Source organism: Pipistrellus kuhlii, unplaced genomic scaffold, assembly GCF_014108245.1.
Source record: "Pipistrellus kuhlii isolate mPipKuh1 unplaced genomic scaffold, mPipKuh1.p scaffold_m20_p_147, whole genome shotgun sequence".
NCBI lineage: Eukaryota > Metazoa > Chordata > Mammalia > Chiroptera > Vespertilionidae > Pipistrellus > Pipistrellus kuhlii.
In genome coordinates, this window is record NW_023425457.1 from 72,445 (window position 1) to 93,344 (window position 20,900).

A 20,900-nucleotide genomic window follows, 5' to 3' on the forward strand; every position below is an offset into this window, starting at 1 on the left:
AGCCCAGCGGAGGGTCACTCACCGGAGAGCCACTCACCCACTCACCGGCGTGCACACGCCACGCCCCTCTGCCCCTCCGTGTGTGTGTGTGTGTGTGTGTGTGTGTGTGTGTGTCCCCGGTGTAAAAGGCCCCGGGGGAGGTCCACGCCACCCGCTGAAGGGAGAAGTGAACCGAGGCCTGGTGTCTAGTCACTTGCATGGTTCCGGGTCAGAATAGAGGCGAGAAAACGCTGCTTCTCCCCTCCTCACCTCCCAACCGGAGCAGCCCGGAGTCAGTGGTTTGATAAGCGGCCTGGCCATCTTAGGAATCACAGTCATTACGACAGCCATTACGATTATTGAGTGGCTACTGTGTGCCAGAGAGGGCCGTGAGTTTTGCAGATGCTTTTGACCCACTGTGCTTCATGCAAACTGAGACGCCTTGATGTTAGGGAAGATGTGCTTCTTAGAATCGCTGGTACACAGTGTGTGTGTGTGTGTGTGTGTGTGTGTGTGTGTGTCTGTGGTTAAGAACACACACCTGGAGTCTGACTACTGGGCTCCATTCCTGGCATGTGACCTCGCCCAAGTGACATCACCTCTGTGGCCTCAGTTTCCTCATCTGTGAAATGGGGGGTTAGTGTGGAATTAAATAAGAAGGTGCTCATGGAATGCTTGGCACAGCCTGGGCCCTCGGTAAATGCTGGTGTGTCTGTTACCACTTCTCATTATTTTATTCCTGTGGTCTTGTTTTCTTTAATACTGAGATGAAATTCACATAACAAAATTAACCATTTTAAAGTGGACAATTCAGTGGCATCTGGCACATTCACGGTGTTGTACAAACACCGCCTCTTGTCTAGTTCCAGAATTTTTCTTTTTTTTAATATATATTTTTATTGATTTCAGAGAGGAAGGGAGAGGGAGAGAGAGAGACAAACATCAATGATGAGAGAGAATCCTTGATTGGCTGCCTCCTGCAAGCTCCTCACTGGGGATCGAGCCCACAACCTGGGCATGTGCCCTTGACCGGAATCGAACCTGGGACCCTTCAGTTCGCAGGCCGGCGCTCTATCCACTGAGCCATCCGGCTAGGGCTCCAGAATGTTTTCATCACCCCTAAAAGGAGGCCCGGTGCCCACATCACTCCCATTCCCCCTCCCCCAGCCCCTGGCACCACCAACCCGCTTTCTGTCCACATAGGACTTTCCTATTCTTTTATTATTATTATTATTATTATTATTATTATTATTATTATTTATTTTTAGGGAGAGAAGGAAGAGGGAGAGAAAGACAGAGAGGGAGAACATTGATGTGAGAGAGAAACATGGATCCGTTGCCTCCAGTACACACCCTGACCAGGGACGGAACCCGAGACCCAGGCATGTGCCCTGACCCACAATCGAATCCAGCCAGCCACTATTCGGTGCACAGGCGATGCCCAACCCACTGAGCCACACCGGCCAGCGCAGACTTTCCTGTTCTTGGCAACCGGGGTTGTACAGCAGGTCGCCTTTTGCACTCCCGGCGTTTTCGTTGCCATTTCCGCAGCAACCCGGGGCCCCGGGGGTTCAGTCCTCTCCCAGACCCGGGCCTGCCGTGCAGAGAGGCTGCCACCAGCCAGGCAGATGGCGGCCCAGCGGGGGGTGCAAACCCATCTGCGCAGCCCGGCCTGCGCGGGCACGCCAGTCAGCTCCTCTGTGCAAGAGGCTGTGTCCCTTAGGGCTCAGGAGGTGGGTCTGCGCGGTCGGCTCTGCCACGCATTGACCGCGTGACCTGGGCAAATGCTTTCTTTCCCTGCCCCGTGCCTCAGTTTCCTCATTTGTCATAAGCATTGAACGAGACCATGGAGCAAAAGAGCTTGCGTGTGGTAGGAGCTTCATAAATTACTATCAGCGTCATCCCCATTTTACAGCTAAGTAAACTGAGGCCGAGTCCTGGAGGCACATGCCCAGGGCAGAGCGGAATTTGAACCCAAGACGGTTCACCCCAAAGTCCTCCTCTGGCCTCTTCGCCCCCAGAAGTCATCCTGCTCCCCCCCCCACCCCCTCCCCACTCCCCGCCTGCTCCTGTGGCTAACTCCCTGGTCCTCATCTGCCCCCAGGGTGGAGGAAGAGGGCGGGGCCCGGGCCCTGCTGCTCAAATCCCTGCGGGAGGCGCAAGCTGGGCTGTCCGAGGCCCAGGAGGACCTGGAGGCCGAGCGCGTGGCCAGGGCCAAGGCGGAGAAGCAGCGGCGGGACCTGGGCGAGGAGCTGGAGGCCCTGCGTGGTGAGCTGGAGGACACGCTGGACTCCACCAATGCCCAGCAGGAGCTCCGGTGAGGCGGGCTGCCCGCGGCTGGCACAGCCTGGGCACGGGTGGGGCGGGGGGCGGGAGAAGGACTCGGTGAGAATTCTCCATCTGCACAGAGATTCAGTAATTCAGCGATTGGTTATGGAGCACCAGCTCTGGCCAACCTGGGGTTAGAGATGAGTCACACCCAGGCATTGCCCCCAGGAACTTCCAGTTTTTGGGGGGAGGCAGATTTGGGCACAGAACAGACCCAATCCAGGACAAAGGGAGCTTTAATGGAATAGAGTTGCATGATAAGTGAAGGCCCCTAAGGCACATCTATGGGAGGGAGTTCAGAAAGACTTCCCTGAGAAGGGGCTTTTTGAACAGGGTTTTGAAGGATGCATAGGAGTTCACCCTTAAAGCCACATTCCTTGCACAGCATCAATATCTAGAATCTTTAAGGTATGTAGAGTGAGTTCCTCATCGTTGGAGAGAAAGAATTAAAAAAACAACAACAACAACAAAAAAAACCCAACTAGCTGTCAGGGGCTCCCCCAAAGTCCTTGCTTTCCTCTGTTCTGAAATTCTGTCCCCTCCCCCTGCCCCAAAGGTCCAAGAGGGAGCAGGAGGTGACGGAGTTGAAGAAGGCTCTGGAGGAGGAGACGCGCGTTCACGAGATGGCAGTGCAGGAGCTGAGGCAGCGCCACGGCCAGGCGCTGGGAGAGCTGGCGGAGCAGCTGGAGCAGGCCCGGAGGGTGGATCAGGGCAGGAGTGAGGGATGGGGGGAGGGCAGTTCCGGGGGCCTTGGGGAGGGAGGGCAGGATGCTGGGTTGGAGGAGGTACCGCTGGCCCATCTGTCTGGGGTTCTTTCCTTACGCATTCATGCGCTCGCTTCCCCTTCACTCAGCATTACCTGAGTGCACACTGTGTTCTAGGGACGGTGCTAGGCACCAGCAGTGAACAGACAACCAGTGGGTGCAGGAGAGGCAGAGAGCAGACAGTATAAACATCCGTAACAGCTGTTGGGGTACTAAGTGCTTTGGGAAAATGATGACCCGGAAAGGGGGATCTGGTGCGAGGGGGGCGGTTTGTGATGTTAAATAGCACCCTGGAGGGACTGGGTGAGGAGGGGACATCTGAGTTCAGGGACCGAGGGAGGTGCCTGGCCACGGTAGCTCAGTGGTTGAGCGTCAACCTATGACCCAGGAGGTCAGGGCACAGGCCCAGGTTGTGGGCTCGATCCCCAGGGTGGGGCTTGCAGGAGGCAGCCAATCCATGCATCTCTCTCATCATTCGTCTTCTTTTTTTAAAAAAATACATTTTTATTGATTTTCTACAGAGAGGAAGGGAGAGAGATAGAGAGCTAGAAACGTCTTTGAGAGAGTAACATCCACCAGCTGCCTCTTGCACACCCCCTACCCGCAACCAAGGTACATGCCATTGACCGGAATCGAACCCGGGACCTTTCAGTCCGCAGACCGACAGACACTCTACCACTGAGCCAAACTGGTTTCGGCTCATTTTCTTTTTTTAAAAAAATACATTTTTATTGATTTAAGAGAGGAAGGTAGAAGGGGAGAGATAGAAACATCAGTGATGAGAGAGAACCATGGGTCAGCTGACTCCTGCAAGTCCCACCCTGGGGATTGAGCCCGCAACCTGGGCATGTGCCCTTGACCGGGAATTGACCTTGGGACCTTCTTGTTCATAGGTCGATGCTCAACCACGGAGCCACACCAGCTGAGCTCATCATTGATGCTTCTCTCTCTCTCCCTCTCCCTTCCTCTCTGAAATCAATAAAAATATTATATATATATATTTTTTTTTTTTAAACTGAGGGAGGTGAGAGTTGAGCCATCCTGGCATCAGGGGGGAGTGAGTTCCAGCTAGAGGGAAGAGCCAGTGCAAAGACCCTGAGGCAGGAATGTGCCGGGCCTGGCTGGTGGGGGAACCGTAACCCTTTGCTCGTCTCTCTCCCCTGCCAGGGCAAAGGTGTCTGGGACAAGGCCCGGCTGGCTCTGGAGACCGAGGTGTCTGAGCTGCGGGCGGAGCTGAGTAACCTGCAGGCCTCGCGCCAGGAGGGCGAGCAGCGGAGGCGCCGCCTGGAGGCCCAGCTGCAGGAGCTGCAGGGCCGCGCGGGCGACGGGGAGCGGGCCCGCGCAGAGGCCGCCGAGAAGCTGCAGCGAGCCCAGGTGAGCGGGCAGCGGGGCTCTGCTCCGGGGCCGTGAGTGAGGCCTCCTCTCTCGGGGCTTCCGTTTGCTCCAAGCATCCTGCGTGTTTCACGTGCTCATACTGTTCCCACTGCCAGAGGCTCCCCCAAAGGTGGTGAGAATTCTCCATCTACACGGAGATTTCAGCAACTGGTTATGGAGCACCAGCCCTGGCCAACCTGGGGTTAGAGACGAGTCACACCCTGGCGTTGCCCCCAGGAACTTCCAGTCTGGGGGGTAGACAGATTTGGGCACGGAATAGACCCAATCCAGGACAAAGAGTGCTTTAATGGAATAGAGTTGCATGATAAGCGAAGGCCCCTAAGGCACATCTATGGGAGGGAATTCAGGAAGACTTCCCTGAGAAGGGGCCTTTTGGACAGGGTTTTGAAGGATGAATAGGAGTTCACCCTTAAAGCCACATTCCTTGCACAGCACCAATGTAGAATGAGGAAACTGAAGCTCAGGGAGGTGAGGTTGATTGTCTAAAGTCATTCAGAGCTAGAACTCGAACCCAGGCCTGCCTGACCCCGTAGCTCTGACCCCTGCCACACCCCCAACCTCCTCTCTTCTTAATCTCCAGATGAAAAGTGTGTATTCATTGGAGTAAAGGTTAGGCTTCTATAACAAAGAGACCCCAGAAAGCATTTGAGGCTGGCGGGACCCACTGCTTCCTGTTTCCCAGGGCGTTGACCTCATCTTCAGGAGTGGAATCTGGGTTGTGGGCCTGTGCTCCAGCTTAGGAAGGGACAGAATTTGCATCCATCACTTGCTTGCATTTCATTGGTCATACCATAATCACATGACCACAGCTCACTGCAAAGAAGGCTGGGAAATGTAGTTTCTAGCCGACAGTCATGGGTCTAGTTAACAGCCTGTTACAGTGGGACCACGAGGGTCTCTCCCAAATGGAACCATGCTATGCAGCCACCACTGTGCTAAGCACTTGGCACATTGCAAGAGTAACAGTGGCACCAAGTCCAAGAGTACATTTTGCTGGCTGATAGCGGAAGTCTAGGCAGCACTATCCAGAAGTTTCTCTAGTGGTGGGAATGTTCTGTATCTGTGCTCTCCGCTTGGCTAGCGAGCACTTGACATGTGGCCAAGTGCAAGCGAGGACCTGAGTCTTTGCCTTTTATGTCATTTTCGTTTAAATGGCCACATCTGGCTGCCATCTCGGATAGCACAGCTGCAGAGCCATTCTGCCTGGGCTCAGATCTCCGTTCCACCAGCTGTAGCTGTGGGCTCCCAGGCTCCTTTCCTGACCGCTCTGTGCCTCAGCTTTCCTTGTGTGAACTGGCAATAACAGTGGCATCTGCCTCTGGGGGTTGGTGTGTGACTCCAGGGAGCCGAAAGGTGCAGGTCCTGGGCACGTTCTGTTTATCCACTCACCAGCTGATGGACATCTGAGCTGTCTTCTGTCCTTCTCTGTTGTGATGTGGTGACCAATGCTGCTGTGAACATGCCCATACATGCTTTTGCTTGGACATACGTTTTCATTTCTCTTGGGTCCACAACTAGGAGCGGAATTGCTAGGCAATATGGAAACTCCATGTGTAACCGTTTTCCGCAGGGCTGTGCCATTCACATTCCCACCAGCCGTGTGGTAGGGGGTGGAGGTGGAGGAGCCGCTGGGTCGGCTGGGTGGAAGCCGACATTGGAAGGTGCTCCTTTTCCACAGGCTGAACTCGAGAATGTGTCCGGGGCCCTGAGTGAGGCCGAGTCCAGAGCCATCCGGCTGAGCAAGGAGCTGAGCAGCACGGAGGCCCAGCTGCATGATGCTCAGGTAACCTGTCCCCACTCCCCCGCCCCCGCCCCTGGACCCAGCCCCTCCCGCCCCTCTGCCCACACCTGACCTCCATGCTCCCCTCCATCCACAGGAGCTGCTGCAGGAGGAGACCAGGGCAAAGCTGGCCTTGGGGTCCCGGGTGCGAGCCTTGGAGGCTGACGCGGCCGGCCTGCGGGAGCAGCTGGAGGAGGAGGCGGCTGCCAGGGAGCGGGCCGGCCGGGAGCTACAGGCGGCCCAGGTCCAGGTGAGACGTCCTGGGGAGAGACCGGGGGACACTGAGTCCCCCAACCTGCTCCCCCTGGTTCCCTGGCTCAGACGACCCCATTATCCGATCGGTCAGAGCCCAGACTTCCGGGTGGGAGTCCCCTGGCTCCCATACCTTAGCCTCCGTCACCCTGGCTACAACACTCAGTTCTCTCCATCAGACTGGGGGTTCCCCAGGGCAGAGCCGGGGTCTGATTCTCCATCTGGGCCCCAGGAGGAATCATTTTAATCCCCTGGGAAAGCTGAGGGTCGTAGACCTCACAGCCTCATCCCTCCTCCAGTGCAGTGAGCCATTTCCCTCTTCAGGCCTCAGTCTCCTCATCTGGGAAATGGGACACTTCCAGCTCACACCTCAGTCCCAGCCGTGACCGCCACCACCCTCTCTCCCCAGCTCTCAGAGTGGCGGCGGCGCCAGGAGGAGGAGGCAGGGGCGCTGGAGGCCGGGGAGGAGGCTCGGCGCCGGGCGGCCCGTGAGGCTGAGGCCCTGATGCAGCGCCTGACGGAGAAGACGGAGGCGGCGGAGCGGCTGGAGCGGGGCCGCCGGCGGCTGCAGCAGGAGCTGGACGACGCCACCATGGGCCTGGAGCAGCAGCGGCAGCTCGTCAGCACGCTGGAGAAGAAGCAGCGCAAGTTCGACCAGGTGGGCCCCTCGGCGCCTTGGACCCCGTTCCTGATCCTGCCTCCCATGGTCACTGTGGGCCGTGAGGAACATGTGATGTCACAGCCCCACCGTGAACTTGGGCGGGTGGGGAGGGGCGTGGAGGAGGGGAGAATCCTAAGGCAAGATGCCTCTTCGCTCTGAGTCTGTAAAATAAGACCCCATCCAACCTGGCGGATGTTCCTTGTCCCGGAACACCCATTGGCAGCACCTCCTTCTCCTCCCAAACCAGTGGGTCCTGAAGGGGCACCAGGGGTGCTGGTGAGGAGTAAACGGAACAACACATCTCCCTGCTCCTGCTGGCTCTCCGCGGGCCTCGGGGAAGCTGCTTCCCTGTTCTAGCCTCAGTGTGCCCATCTGGGAAATGGGGACAATATTGAGCATCAGGCAATCTGAAGATGAAACAAAGATCACACAACCCCAGAGCATTAAGATAAAGGTGATCAGACGTCCCGCTTTTGGCAGGACAGTCCCGATTTTTAACCATTTGTCCCATGTCCCACGGTATTTTTAAAAAGTCCCAAATTGTTAAAAAGAAAAAAAAAAAAAAATCGGGACATCTAGTCACCTTAATTAAGATGAGCCAACCTGGAGTTTGGAATCTCCGCTCAGTCCCTTTCAGGCTGTGTCCCTATCTGTCCCTGGCTGCTCGCTACTCCCTGCCCCCTCGTATACTCCTTTCAGCTAATCTATTCCCCGCCCTGTCTCCCTCCACCCCCAAGCTCCTGGCAGAGGAGAAGGCAGCGGTGCTGCGGGCGGTGGAGGAGCGTGAGCGGGTGGAGGCCGAGGGCCGGGAGCGTGAGGCCCGGACCCTGTCGCTGACGCGGGCGCTGGAGGAGGAGCAGGAGGCGCGCGAGGAGCTGGAGCGGCAGAACCGGGCCCTCCGGGCGGAGCTGGAGGCGCTGCTGAGCAGCAAGGACGACGTGGGCAAGAGCGTGAGTGGGGGCCCTCTCCATGGGACAACTGCATGCACGCGTGTGCTGTCACATGCAGAACATGAAGAGACCCGGTCATCCGTGTCATGTGTTCATCCATGCACGCAACAGGAGCAGAGCTGCAAACCAAAACCATGTGCTCACATACATATAGATGCATGTTCACACACAAAATGTGAGACCTGCACACAAAACATACCTGTTCATGTGTGTGTCCATGGCATGTGAGGAGAGTCTTCCGTTAAGCACAGATGATTACATGTACACATGGAGCATGAAAATCACTCATTACACACGTGTGTGTGTGTGTGTGTGTGTGAATACTCTGAGACAGAAAACATGAAGAGGTTTTACTATAACACACACAGGCTCTGAATCACTCCCTAGACATGAGTATGTGCACACGCGCACACACACACACACACACACACACACACACAGTGTGAGGAGACCCCACCTCGTCACCACGAAGCCCACACAGGCCTTCCCCACCAGCCAGTGCCCCAGCCTCTGAAAGGTCCACTTCCTCCAAGAAATACATGTGTGCGGCGCCAGCCAGGCCAGGCCAGGCGGGGGACAGAGCCACCCAGTTGATGACAGAGGCCCTGACTGTGTGTTTAGTTGAGCCCTGGGCTTTGGCGTCCAGACCATGGAGCTTTCAGCCAGGCCTGGAGCGAACCCCCCAAACCCAAAATGTACCCTTGGCCGGCACCCCCAGTGACTGGAGCCCAAATCCAACTCGTTTTCCAACTTGGGGAAATGCCGAGTGCAGTGCCCTGGATGTGACGATGTGTGTTCCCTCATGCAAACCAAGTTGAGGGGCGGGTGCCAAACGAGGGGAGACCAGTGCCCCCGTCTGAGGGCTAAACGCAGGCACGGTCACTGACACGTGTCCGGGGGGGCATTGAGCGGTGGTCACACCAGACGGAGCCTCTGCCCGCAGAACCACAGTGCAGCTGGGGAGGTGGGTGTCGCAAAAGGACAGTGAAGCACGTGTTTGATGACCACGTGATGAGGGTTGAGTTGGAGAGGGGCTCAGCGCCAGGAGAGTGGGTAACAGGGAGGCCTGACAGGTCAAGGGCCACTTCTCTGAGAAGGTGACAGAGAGAGATGGGGCGGGAGAGGGTGGGTCTCTAAGAATCCACAAGCCCAGATCTGCTTCACAGTGTATTTGTTTGTTTGTTTTAATAATTTACGCTTCCAGGAAAGGTCTGAGAGCCCCCCCCAACCTCCCCCAAAGCTGAGATGTCCTGGGGAGTCTGAAGTTACGCACCTTCACCCCATTTCCACACAAGATTCCCGAAGATGAAGTCCCAGTGAAATGAACTCACAATCCCGTGAGAAAATAATCCTCCATGAGGGAGAGGCAGCTGACCTGACAGACACTTGAATTGGACTCTCGAGAGCTTTCAGATAATAGAATGATTATACTTAGGCTCTTCCAAAAAAAATTTTTTTAAATAGATTTTATTGATTTTTCACAGAGAGGAAGGGAGAGGGATAGAGAGTTAGAAACAGCGATGAGAGAGAAACATGGATCAGCTGCCTCCTGCACACCCCCTACTGGGGATGTGCCCGCAACCAAGGTACATGCCCTTGACCGGAATCGAACCTGGGACCCTTGAGTCCACAGGCCAACACTCTATCCACTGAACCAAACCGTTTGGAGCCCTAAAATGGTTTTGAATGGCTCAGAATGAGACCTCGGAAGTCGGTACCCAGGAGATGCTGGAGGAGTGGATGAATGAACGAACTAGGACGGGCACATGGGTTTGGGGTCCCCTCACTCCCCCAGGGTCTCGGTGCCCCATGCCCACTCTCCCTCCCCACCAGGTACACGAGCTGGAGCGAGCCCGCCGGGCGGCGGAGCAGGCGGCCAGCGACCTGCGGACGCAGGTGACGGAGCTGGAGGACGAGCTGACGGCCGCCGAGGACGCCAAGCTGCGCCTGGAAGTGACGGTGCAGGCTCTCAAGGCCCAGCACGAGCGCGACCTGCAGGGCCGGGACGAGGCCGGCGAGGAGAGGCGGCGGCAGCTGGCCAAGCAGGTGCCCGCGGGGGGAGCGGCCGGTGCCACCCAGCTGGCTGTGCCTCGGGGCTGACAGGGGGCGAGAGGCTGGAAGTTCCACCCTCCCCCCTACCCACCCGCCCTCTAGTGTTTCTACCCAAGTCCCATCTGCTAGCTCACCAACTCACTGCCCACCACAGCCCTAGCCCGCAGCACCCACCCTCCCCTCCCACACATCCACGCCCCTTCACCCACACCCTCACGCCCTCCTTCACTTCCTCTTCCACCTGCTTCCTCCTGGGTCCCGCCCATTCACCCCACACCATTCATTCATCGCTCTTCAGTCCTGTGGTCTGGCAGCCCCCTGGCCCAGGGTCTCTACTAGGTGCTGAGCACTGAGCATGGGAGCGGGGCAGCTCTGAGTGTCAGAAAGACCCCTCGGAGCCACGTGGGCAGTAGACTGGAGTGGGAGAAACTGGAGCTGGGAGAATTGGAGACTGGGACATATATATATTTTTTTTATCGGTTTCAGAGGGGAAAGGAGAAGGAGAAAGAGATAGAAACATCCATGATGAGAGAGAATCACAGATCAGCTGCCTCCTGCACGCCCCTGCTGGGGATTGAGCTGCAATAACTGGGAATCAAACCAGTGGCTTGGTTCCTGGATCATGCTCATCTGCCGGGCTCTCTGGGTATTTTTTATCTCCCCTGATCCAGGGCACTGGGCTCCCAGGGCACTGGGGAGCTCATGAGGGGAAGGGGCAGGGTCAACCTCGAGTGCAGAGACACCCTCTGGAGCCCTGCAGGACGGGGCGGGAGGAAGGGATGGGCGCAGAGGGGAGGACTTGGGTGGGAGAGGCAGGGGCAGGAGGAAGAGGGCTGCAGGCCTGGGCAGGAGCTAGGGGCTGCACGTCTATGTCACTGGCATGTAGAGGGAGCCTGGGCCTCCCGTGCCCTGAGCCCCTCCCTCGCGCCCCCACCCCCAGCTGCGGGATGCAGAGGTGGAGCGGGATGAGGAGCGCAAGCAGCGCGCCCTGGCGGTGGCCGCGCGCAAGAAGCTGGAGGCGGAGCTGGAGGAGCTGAAGGCGCAGACCTCGGCCGCGGGGCAGGGCAAGGAGGAAGCGGTGAAGCAGCTGCGCCGGATGCAGGTGAGGGGCGGGGTCTAGACCGGCGAGGGCGGGGCCTAAACTGACGAGGGCGGGGCCAAAGCCCGGGACGGATGGCTCCACCTCCGCTCCTGCGAGACCAGCTTGGACCCCTCCCTCACCCCACCAGCAGCACCCAGCTTACCCACCCCCACCGGCCTTACAAACATCCATGCCCCGAAGGCTCACTTGGTTTTTTCATATTTTTATTGCCTTTATTTAAAATGCTTAATTTTTTTTAAAAAAATAAATCTTTATTGTTCAGGTTATTACAAATGTGATCCTCTTCCCCCCCTCAATTGCTCCCCTCCACCAGGTTCCCACCCCACCCTCTGACCTTTCCCCGTCCCCCATTGTCCTCATCCATAGGTGCACAGTTTTTGTTCAAAAATGCTTAATTTTAAAGTCCAATTCACCCATTTAATTTCTGAAATGGGAATAACATTGGGAAAGTTATATTTGGTTGTTTAGGGGGCAATTTGTTTTTTTATAATGATGTATCAAGGTGGGTTCATCGGTTGTGGCAATGTCCCGCTCTGGGGGGGTGTCAATGATGGGGGGGCGGTGCCTGGGGCAGAGGTCTGGGGAATACCTCCGTGCCTTCTGCCCTGAACTTAAAACTGCTCTAAAAAGCCAAGTCTATATTTCATTCTTTAAAAAAATTTAATCCGCCTAATTTTAATCTGAGACATCTAAAAATATATATATATTTTATTGATTTCTGAGAGAAGGGAGATGGAGAGAGGGATAGACACATCAGGGATGAGAGAGAATCATCGATGGGCCGCCTCCTGCACTCCTCCCACTGGGGACTGAGCCTACACCCCGGGCATGTGCCCTGACCGGGAATTGAACCGTGACCTCCTGGTTCATCAGTCAACCCAACACTGAGCCACACCGGCCGGGCTGTGTTGAATTTCCCTCTGTTTTAAGCATCCTTGAAGAGAAAACCCTCAAAGCCATGTAACCATGTAGCAAAGCAGCTGGAAGTGTAAGCCCCAACACCGCATGGCCTGGGTTCAAGTCCCGGCCCCGCCACTTGCCACCCTGGCCAGGGACAGACCTGCCCTCTGTCCTGCGCAGGCCCAGATGAAGGAGCTGTGGCGGGAGGTGGAGGAGACACGCACCGCCCGCGATGACATCTTTGCCGTCAACCGGGAGAGCGACAAGCGCCTCAGAGGGCTGGAGGCGGAGGTGCTCCGGCTGCAGGAGGTGAGGCCGGATGGACGGGGTCTGGGGTATGAAGTGGGCGTGAGGGTGGGCTAAGGTGGGAAGTGGGGGGTGGTACCAACTGCACTGGGCCTGGGGGTGTTGGGGAGCCCTGGGGAGGGTTCTGAGCATGAGGGTGGCGGCCTGGTCTGGGGCCTTTAGGGTAGGGTGACTAGACGTCCCGCTTTTTAACGATTTGTCCCGCGTCCCACGGCATTTTAAAAAAGTCCCAATAGAGTGTCTGCCTGCGGACTGAAGGGTCCCGGGTTCGATTCTGGTCAGGGGCATGTACCTTGGTTGCGGGCACATCCCCAGTAGGGGGTGTGCAAGAGGCAGCTGATCGATGACTCTCATCGATGTTTCTAACTCTCTATCCTTCTCTCTTCCTCTCTGTAAAAAAATCAATAAAATATAAATTTTTTTAAATGTCCTGATTTTTCTCCTGATTTTTAACAATTTGTCCTGCGTCCCGCGGCGTTTCGGGACGCAGGACAAATTGTCAAAACTCGGGACGTCTGGTCACCTTACCTTCGGGCGAATGAACAGGAGTGAGAGGGGCTGGCGGCGGGGAGGTGGGGAGAGAGGATGAGCCCTGAGCCCGGCTCTGGGGACCCGGAGGAAGGAGCCAGGCAGAGAGGAAGGGCAGGAGGGGCATGGCTGTGGGTGGAAGGGGGAACCTGGAGGCGGGGTGGGCAGGTTTGAAAGAGACGCTTGAGCTCAGTGAGGAGGTGATGAGGGTGAGGGGCCGGGGGCCAGACAGCAAGAGATGGACAGCGGTCAGGGGCCCGGAGAATTCTGTGCGTGGATTGCAGCTCACACCAAAGTCCCCCACGTTCATGTGCCATGAAAAAAGGCCACGGGACTTGAGGCGTGAGAGGCAGCGAGGCTGGTGCCCAGGTGGGGTCCCCCCTCAACCCCGCTGACCACCCCTCCCCGGTCATCGCAGGAACTGGCGGCTTCCGACCGCGCCCGGCGGCAGGCCCAGCAGGAACGGGACGAGATGGCAGACGAGGTGGCCAACGGCAGCCTTAGCAAGTGAGTGGCCCCCGGGAACGGGACGTGGGGCGCGGGGCCCCCTCTGGCCGTCCCGCCCTCTCACCCGCCTGGCCTGTTGTGTTCTAGGGCAGCCATCCTGGACGAGAAGCGGCAGCTGGAGGGGCGCCTGGGGCAGCTGGAGGAGGAGCTGGAGGAGGAGCAGAGCAACGCGGAGCTGCTGGGTGACCGCTACCGCAAGCTGCTGCTGCAGGTGAGCACGCCCGCCCGCCGACCGGACCGAGCCTCAGGCCTCCTCCAACGGGCATAGGAAAGGGAACGCTCGGGTTGGGTTTTGCAGGGTGAATAGGAGTTCTCAGGGAAGGGAGGTGGTGATGTTTTCATTCATTTGCATTTCTGAGGCCTCCCCAGGGCTGAGCCCGGAGATGAATGACACTGTCACGTTACAGGTGGCATGTGCGGCAATCCAGTATCCTGGGTCCAGGGAGGAGGTCATGGGAATTGGTCTCTGCAAGAGTCACAAGGAGAGAGAGGGAGAGAGAGAGAGAACAAGAGACCATGGACTTGTTACTTTATTTATGCATCCCTTGGTTGCCCTATCACCAGTATCCCTAAGATAAGGTGACCAGATGTCCCACTTTTGGCAGGACAGTCCCGATTTTTAACAATTTGTCCCGATTTTTAACAATTTTAACAAATTGTTAAAAATCGCCAAAAGCAGGATGTCTGGTCACCTTACCCTAAGAGGAAGGGAGGGAGGGAGGGAGGGAGGGAGGGAAGGAGGGGAGAAAGAGAAAAAGGAGAGAGAGAAAAGAGGAAGGAAGGAAGGAAAGGAAGGAAGGAAGGAAGGAAAGAAGGAAGGAAGGAAGGAAGGCCAAAACCGGTGTGGCTCAGTGGATAGAGCATTGGCCTGCGGACTGAAGGGTCCCAATTCCGGTCGGGGGCATGTGCCTTGGTTGCGGGCACGTCCCCAGTGGGGGGTGTGCAGGGGGCAGCTGATTGGTGATTCTCTCTCATCGATGTTTCTAACTCTCTCTTCCTCTCTGTAAAAAATTTTTAAAAAATAATAATAAAAGAAGAGAGAGAGAGAGAGAGAAAGGAACCAGTAATCCTGAATTGGACTTGGATGTGTTCACTCTTGTGTGTATGAGTTATTTTATGTAGACCCATCCTCTGTCCATCCAAAAGGCCAAGAAACAATAATCAATCTAGCAGCATTGAGCACCCCCACTATCTAAATTGTGGTCTAGGCCCAGCTGGTCTGGCTCCTGGATAGAGCGTCGGCCATGCGGACGGAAGGGTTCCGGACTCTGTTCCGGTCAGGGAACATGCCCAGGTGGCAGGTTCGACCCCCGATGTGGAGCAGTGGGGGGCATGCAGGAGGCAGCTGATCAGTGATTCTCTCTCATCATGGATGTTTCTACCTTTCTTCCTCTCTCAATCAATTAATTAAAACATTTTGTTTTTAAGTAGCCACTTCCCCTTTAAAAAAAAAGAAGAAAAAAAAAGGAAAAAAAAGCTCATCCATGGAGGCCACTCAGACCTGCTGTGTCACAGTCTCTGGACACATTTTCAGTTTTGGTTTTTTTTTTCATAAGTTTCCCAGATGATCCTGTTGCAAAAAAAAAAGTGTGATAATTCTTGGAATAGGCTCATTCACGGTCAGAGGTAGAATTTATAGCATTTAAGCAAGTTTGTGATAGTCTTGTGGGCTTATCAAAATAGCAAAAACCTGTCCTGGTTTTGGTTGGTTCAGTCAGTGTTTCCCAAACTTCTCTCATGATGAGAACCACCTGGTGGAGTTGTTAAACTACAGATTCCTGAATCCCAACTAAGAAGTGCTAAACTAGAATTTTTGGGAACATAGTATAGGTAAAATTATATATTTAACTAGTATATATTTAATTGAATATGTAAACATATAGGTAAAACTGTATATTTAACTAATGCTTTAAGCTTAGAGCACTAGTTAATTATACAATTTTACCTATATGTTCCCAAAAATTCTAGTTTGTCACTTCTTAGTTGGGATCCAGGAATCCGTATTTTAACAACTCCACCAGGTGGTTCTCATCATGAGAGAAGGTTGGGAAACACTGGGTTAGAGCATCGTCCTGCTACGCCAAGGTTGTGGTTCGATGCCCGGTCAGGGCACTTACCAGAAGCAACCAGTGAATGCATAAATGAGTGGAAATACAAATTGCTGTTTTCTCTCGCTCCCATTCCCTCTCTCTCTAAAATCAAGCAATAATATTTTTGTTTCTAAAATAGCACCAATCTATCCAAAAGGTAATGCTGTTGGCTGATAGGTGGATCCGGAAAGACACACGTTTGCGTGTGTTGAGTCCTTAGTGTGTGTGTGTCAGCTTCGTGCTCTGCACGTGACAATCATCCACCCACCTCGTTGTGGAAGGAGCCTGGACCACCCCCTCTCCTCTGAGCCTCCGCCGTGACAGCCTTCCCCTCCCCCCACCAGGTGGAATCGCTGACCACAGAGCTGTCCGCTGAGCGCAGCTTCTCGGCCAAGGCGGAGAGCGGGCGGCAGCAGCTGGAGCGCCAGATCCAGGAGCTGCGGGAGCGCCTGGGCGAGGAGGACGCGGGGGCCCGGGCCCGCCAGAAGATGACCATCGCCGCCCTCGAGTCCAAGCTGGCCCAGACCGAGGAGCAGCTGGAGCAGGAAAACAGGTAGGCGGGAGAGGCGGGCATGGCTGGGGGGCGACCCCCACGTTCTGGTCAGTGAGATGAAGGGGAGTTGTATTACAAACACCTGGTTTGAAACCTCTCAAAGGCATCCTAATGCTAATGGCTGCCGACTTCCTGTATCATTTAAGAGGCTTTGAGCTGCAGGAACCTGTACTTCCAATACATGTATGATTTCAGCAGTAATGTAGCAGGTAGCTACAGCTGCGTAACAAATATCCTCAAACTTAGTGGCTTAAAACAACAGCCATTTCCCCTGAAAACCAAATAATTTTTATTAACCAGTGTCACCCCCAAGAAATCTAATTAAAAATTAGCATTTGCCACACGCATAATAAGATGGAACACATTTTCATTTGCTTGCTGGCATTTTGGATAGCCTCTTTTGTGAAATAAATGCCTGTTTAAGTCTTTTGCCCATTAAACAATGACAACCACCACCATTTATTCTTGCTCATGAGTCCTTGGACGGGCTGGTAGGGTCAACTGTTCTGAGCCTACGAGGTCTCACTCATGCACTTTTGCTCACCTGAGGGTAGCTAGATAGGTTTGCTGATCTTGGCTAGCTCTCCTATGTCTAAGGTCTCACCTGGGACAACTAGGCTGGCCCAGGATTGCTCACGTGGCAGATGCAAGGTTCCAAGAGTGAGGGAAAGGGTTGAAGGCTTGCTGGGCACTAGACTGGAAACGGGGCTCTCTCCTGACTGTCCCCTTCCCGCCTCTCTCCAGGGAGCGCATCCTCTCCGGCAAGCTGGTGCGCAGAGCCGAGAAGCGGCTTAAAGAGGTGGTGTTGCAGGTGGAGGAGGAGCGGAGGGTGGCCGACCAGCTCAGGGACCAGGTGAGCGGCTGACCTCACGCGGGAGCGGTGGGGGTGGGGACCGCCCACAGGGAAATAGCAGCGGGTTCCCGTCACAGGAGGCCAAGTGTGGGTGCTGCCGGCCTGGAACTAACGCAGACACCACCCGGGGCGTGGTGCCATCGCACAGAGCTGGAGTCAGTGACTTTGTGACCCACAAATGTTGAACCTAGGAGGGCTGAGCATTCTGGGAGCTGAGACAGCCAAGGAGAGGCTAGGCCAGGGCTAAAACAACACATACTGTTTATTTGTTTATTTTTTAAATACTTTTTTATTGATTTTTTTACAGAGAGAAAGAGAGAGGGATAGAGAATTAGAAACATCGATGAGAGAGAATCATCGATCAGCTGCCTCTTGCACACCCCCTACTGGGGATGTGCCCGCAACCAAGGTACATGCCCTTGACCGGAATCGAACCTGGGACCTTTCAGTCTGCAGGCCGACGCTCTATCCACTGAGCCAAGCCGGTTTCGGCAACACATACTATTTATTTCGATGAGCTGGGCACTCTGCTAAACCCATACGAGGAGTCCACTTATTTCTTATGAGAACACTGTGGTGGTATAGTTATTCCCCTTGTGTCATATGAGGAAACAGAGGCACAGGAAGGTGAAACAGCTTGCTCGGAAATGTTTTGCTTGAAAGAGCTTGAGTGAGGGTTCACATCCCCAGCACCGTGGCCGCAGAGCCTGTGCTCTTAATTACTGAGCAGTTACTGAGTCCCACGCTCTGTGCTGCCTGCTTTTTCTCTTTAAGTTCTTTTTTAAAAAGATGTTTTTATTGATTTTAGAGAGAGGAAGGGAGAGAGGGGGAGAGCTAGAAGCATTGATGAGAGAGAATCATCAATCAGCTATCTCCTGCACTCCCTCCACTGGGGATCCAGCCCACAACCAAGGCATGTGCCCTGACTGGTAATCAAACCAGTAACCAAGAGGTTCATGAGCCGACGCTCAACCACTGAACCACTTGCTTTATTTTTTTTATTTTTATTTATTTTGCTTTATTTTTTATGTATTTTTTAAATTATTGATAGTATTACAGATATCTCCTATATTCCCCTTTCTTCCTCTTCTCAGCCCTTACCCTCCCCCCCAGGTCTTCATAACCACTACTTAAATTCCACTTTTTAAAAAAATACATGCTTGTGTTCTCTCATTAGTCTGATTTCCCAGGTGAATATATCCCCTTTAAAAGTTATCCCAACTTTTAAAGGGGATATATAATTTGCATCAAAGTCACAGTCAGTAAAGACAGATCCTGGATCAGATTCCAGGTGTCAGACTCTATACAGCAGTCGCCAACCAGTGGCCCCAGAGGTCTGAAAGATTGGCAACTATTGGTTTAAAGGGAAACCTTTGGAGCAGCAGTTGCCAGCTGGTGGTTCGCGCACCACTGGAGGTTCATGAGGTCCGAAAGGTTGGCGACCGCTGCTCTATATGGTATCACTGCGCCCTTAAAAGCTCAGCTGTATTCACCATTCATTCTGCAATTATTTTGTATCCAATATATGCTGGGCATTGGAGATATGGCTGTGAATGAGACAGAGAAGGTCCCTGCCCTCACAGAACTCACATTTTCAGAATAGAAAAAGAAATACACAAGAAACCAATAAACAAGCGAAGATAATTATAGATTGTGACAAAGGCTATATAGAAAAAAGAATGAAGAACAAGGGAGACACAGAGGATTGAGAAATCCTCTCCTAGGAGGTGTCATTTGAATTGATACCTGAAGCTTGAGGAAGAGGCAGGCAGAGCGAACGCCAGGTGAAAGGGCCTTGGGGTGTGGAAATAAGCTTGGTGGATTCGGAGCAAAAAGGTTACCAGTGTGGCTCCAGAGAATTGGTTGGTGGGACAGATAGAGTGAGAAGACTTAGGGCTGAGGACAAGGACGACACCCAGAGACATGACCTGGCCTCCTTGCTCCCGCCAAGCTGGAGAAGGGGAACCTTCGGGTGAAGCAGCTGAAGCGGCAGCTGGAGGAGGCTGAGGAAGAGGCATCCCGGGCTCAGGCCGGCCGGCGAAGGCTGCAGCGGGAGCTGGAGGACGTCACAGAGTCTGCCGAGTCCATGAACCGCGAGGTGACCACGCTGAGGAACCGGCTCCGGTATGGCCACCTGCACACACACCCCCTCACCCCATAAACACCTGTCCCCCCTCTCTGTCCCCCATTTCTGGCCCTCCCATTACTCTCTTTTCTCTTTTGTCTTCTGTCCCCATCATTCTCAGTCCCTCTGTCCTCACCTCTCTGTCCCTGGATTCCCCCCTTTCTCTCTGCACCCACCCTTGCCCTCTGCCCATCTCTCTCCATCCCTCCCCATCTCATCTCTCCCCTCATTGTATTATGTCTCTCTCCTATCGCTCACTTTTCCTCTGCTCCCTTCATGTAACCCACATGTGTCAAACACAAGGCCCGCGGGCCAAATCCGTCCCGCCAGGCCTTGTAATGTGGCCCGCACCGCGCTGTCATCACTGCACTCCGCTGCATTCCCATCACAATGACAGTTTATGACTGTTCAGTAAACCATTCGGCCCGCGATTTAGGCTGGATTTTAGATTTTGGCCCCTTCTCTGATTGAGTTCGACACCCCTAATTGTAACCTGTCTGCCTGTCTCTCCCTTCGCCCACAGACGCGCGCCCCTCACCTTCACCACCCGCACTGTGCGCCAGGTGTTCCGCTTGGAGGAGGGCGTGGCCTCGGACGAGGAGGCTGAGGTGGCAGAGCCAGGTTCTGGCCCGCAGCCCCAGGAGTCCGACGGGCCCCAGGAAGTGCAGCCCCAGTGACCCCTCCCCGCTCCGAGCCACCAGCCCCTCCCTCCCTGGCCCTGGAGGGTCCCCCGAACCCACCCTGTGGCTTCTTGCACTTTGGAAATGGTGCCCCCTGCTGGCACCACCCACTCATCAGCCCCACCCCAGAGGGCCCCCTGAGGCCTCCACAAACGCAGAACACCAAAGAGCCCAGGTGGGGAGCAGGAGGCAAGGACTGGGGCTCTCTCACTGGAGTGGAAATTCGGGTGTCGTTCGAACGCTGTGGACCCATACAGCTCCCATACTTACTTCAGATGTTGATGGTCTTTATTAGGAAGTGAGCGTGCCTTCCCCCTCCCTGCCCTCCTCAGGCAGGGCTGGCCATGGCCTCCTCTTCTCCCCCCGCCCCCGACCCCCCCGGCCCGGCCCCCTGTCTCTCAGCCTTTAATTCCTGCAGAGGAGCAGGATCAGGGGGCCTGTCTCACCCCCTCCCTTCTGTCGCTCTCGTGTGATCACAGTCTGGTTAGAGTCCCCGTGGGGGCTGGAGGGGTCACCCTGACTTTCCGGCCTCCAGCTCTGGTGGAAATAAACTCCAGCCCCAACTGGCCCCCGCGGGGTGGTGTGTGTTTCTGCGGGGGGGAGGGGGGGTCTCTGGTGGGTCCAGGCGGGCACTGGCTTCTTGCACCTGCTGGGGCTGCAGGTGGGCAGCCTGCTGATTCTGATCACAGCTGGTCGGTGTTGGGGGACCTCCTGGTACCTGACGTCACCCCACGCCCACATCCCCGCCTCCCTTCAAAGCATTGCGTCCATTATCCAGAGGAGGCGGCTGCGGCTCTAAACCAGGAGTGGCAGTGGGGTGCTTGCTGTGCTCTGGCCTCTGGCTGGCCGCCTAGTCTTTGCAAAACAATGGAGGCCCAGGCCGTGGCCGAGGCCGTGGCTGTCTATTTAGCTGTGCTGAACACAAGACGTTTGCCTCAATTCCCAGCACATCTAGAGGCGAAGATCTCATTGCTTCCCAGCACCTTGGACAGTGCCTGGCACCCAGTTGGCTTTCATAATATATTTGCTGAATGACTAGATCATGCTGTCCTGGCCTTTTATTTTTTTAAAAAACATTAAAAAATTTTAAATATA

General features: G+C 55.0%; 1 protein-coding gene across 8 annotated transcripts in view; it reads left to right on the forward strand.

The window, feature by feature from the left end:
* Window positions 1-20,372, forward strand: part of MYH14 (myosin heavy chain 14) — a 91,804-nt gene extending 71,432 nt beyond the window's left edge. For all 8 annotated transcript variants that reach the window (XM_045581646.1, XM_036437648.2, XM_036437647.2 and 5 more), the window contains 16 exons: window positions 2,084-2,296; window positions 2,864-3,008; window positions 4,239-4,445; window positions 6,145-6,249; window positions 6,344-6,496; window positions 6,908-7,156; window positions 7,897-8,109; window positions 9,943-10,155; window positions 11,102-11,263; window positions 12,344-12,472; window positions 13,416-13,504; window positions 13,592-13,715; window positions 15,939-16,147; window positions 16,892-17,000; window positions 18,952-19,124; window positions 19,649-20,372. In XM_045581646.1, the coding sequence (XP_045437602.1) occupies window positions 2,084-2,296; window positions 2,864-3,008; window positions 4,239-4,445; window positions 6,145-6,249; window positions 6,344-6,496; window positions 6,908-7,156; window positions 7,897-8,109; window positions 9,943-10,155; window positions 11,102-11,263; window positions 12,344-12,472; window positions 13,416-13,504; window positions 13,592-13,715; window positions 15,939-16,147; window positions 16,892-17,000; window positions 18,952-19,124; window positions 19,649-19,802 (2,647 nt within the window). In that variant the 3' untranslated portion in view covers window positions 19,803-20,372. The remainder of the gene's footprint in view (window positions 1-2,083; window positions 2,297-2,863; window positions 3,009-4,238; window positions 4,446-6,144; window positions 6,250-6,343; window positions 6,497-6,907; window positions 7,157-7,896; window positions 8,110-9,942; window positions 10,156-11,101; window positions 11,264-12,343; window positions 12,473-13,415; window positions 13,505-13,591; window positions 13,716-15,938; window positions 16,148-16,891; window positions 17,001-18,951; window positions 19,125-19,648) is intronic.
* The last annotated feature ends 528 nt before the right edge of the window (window positions 20,373-20,900 follow it).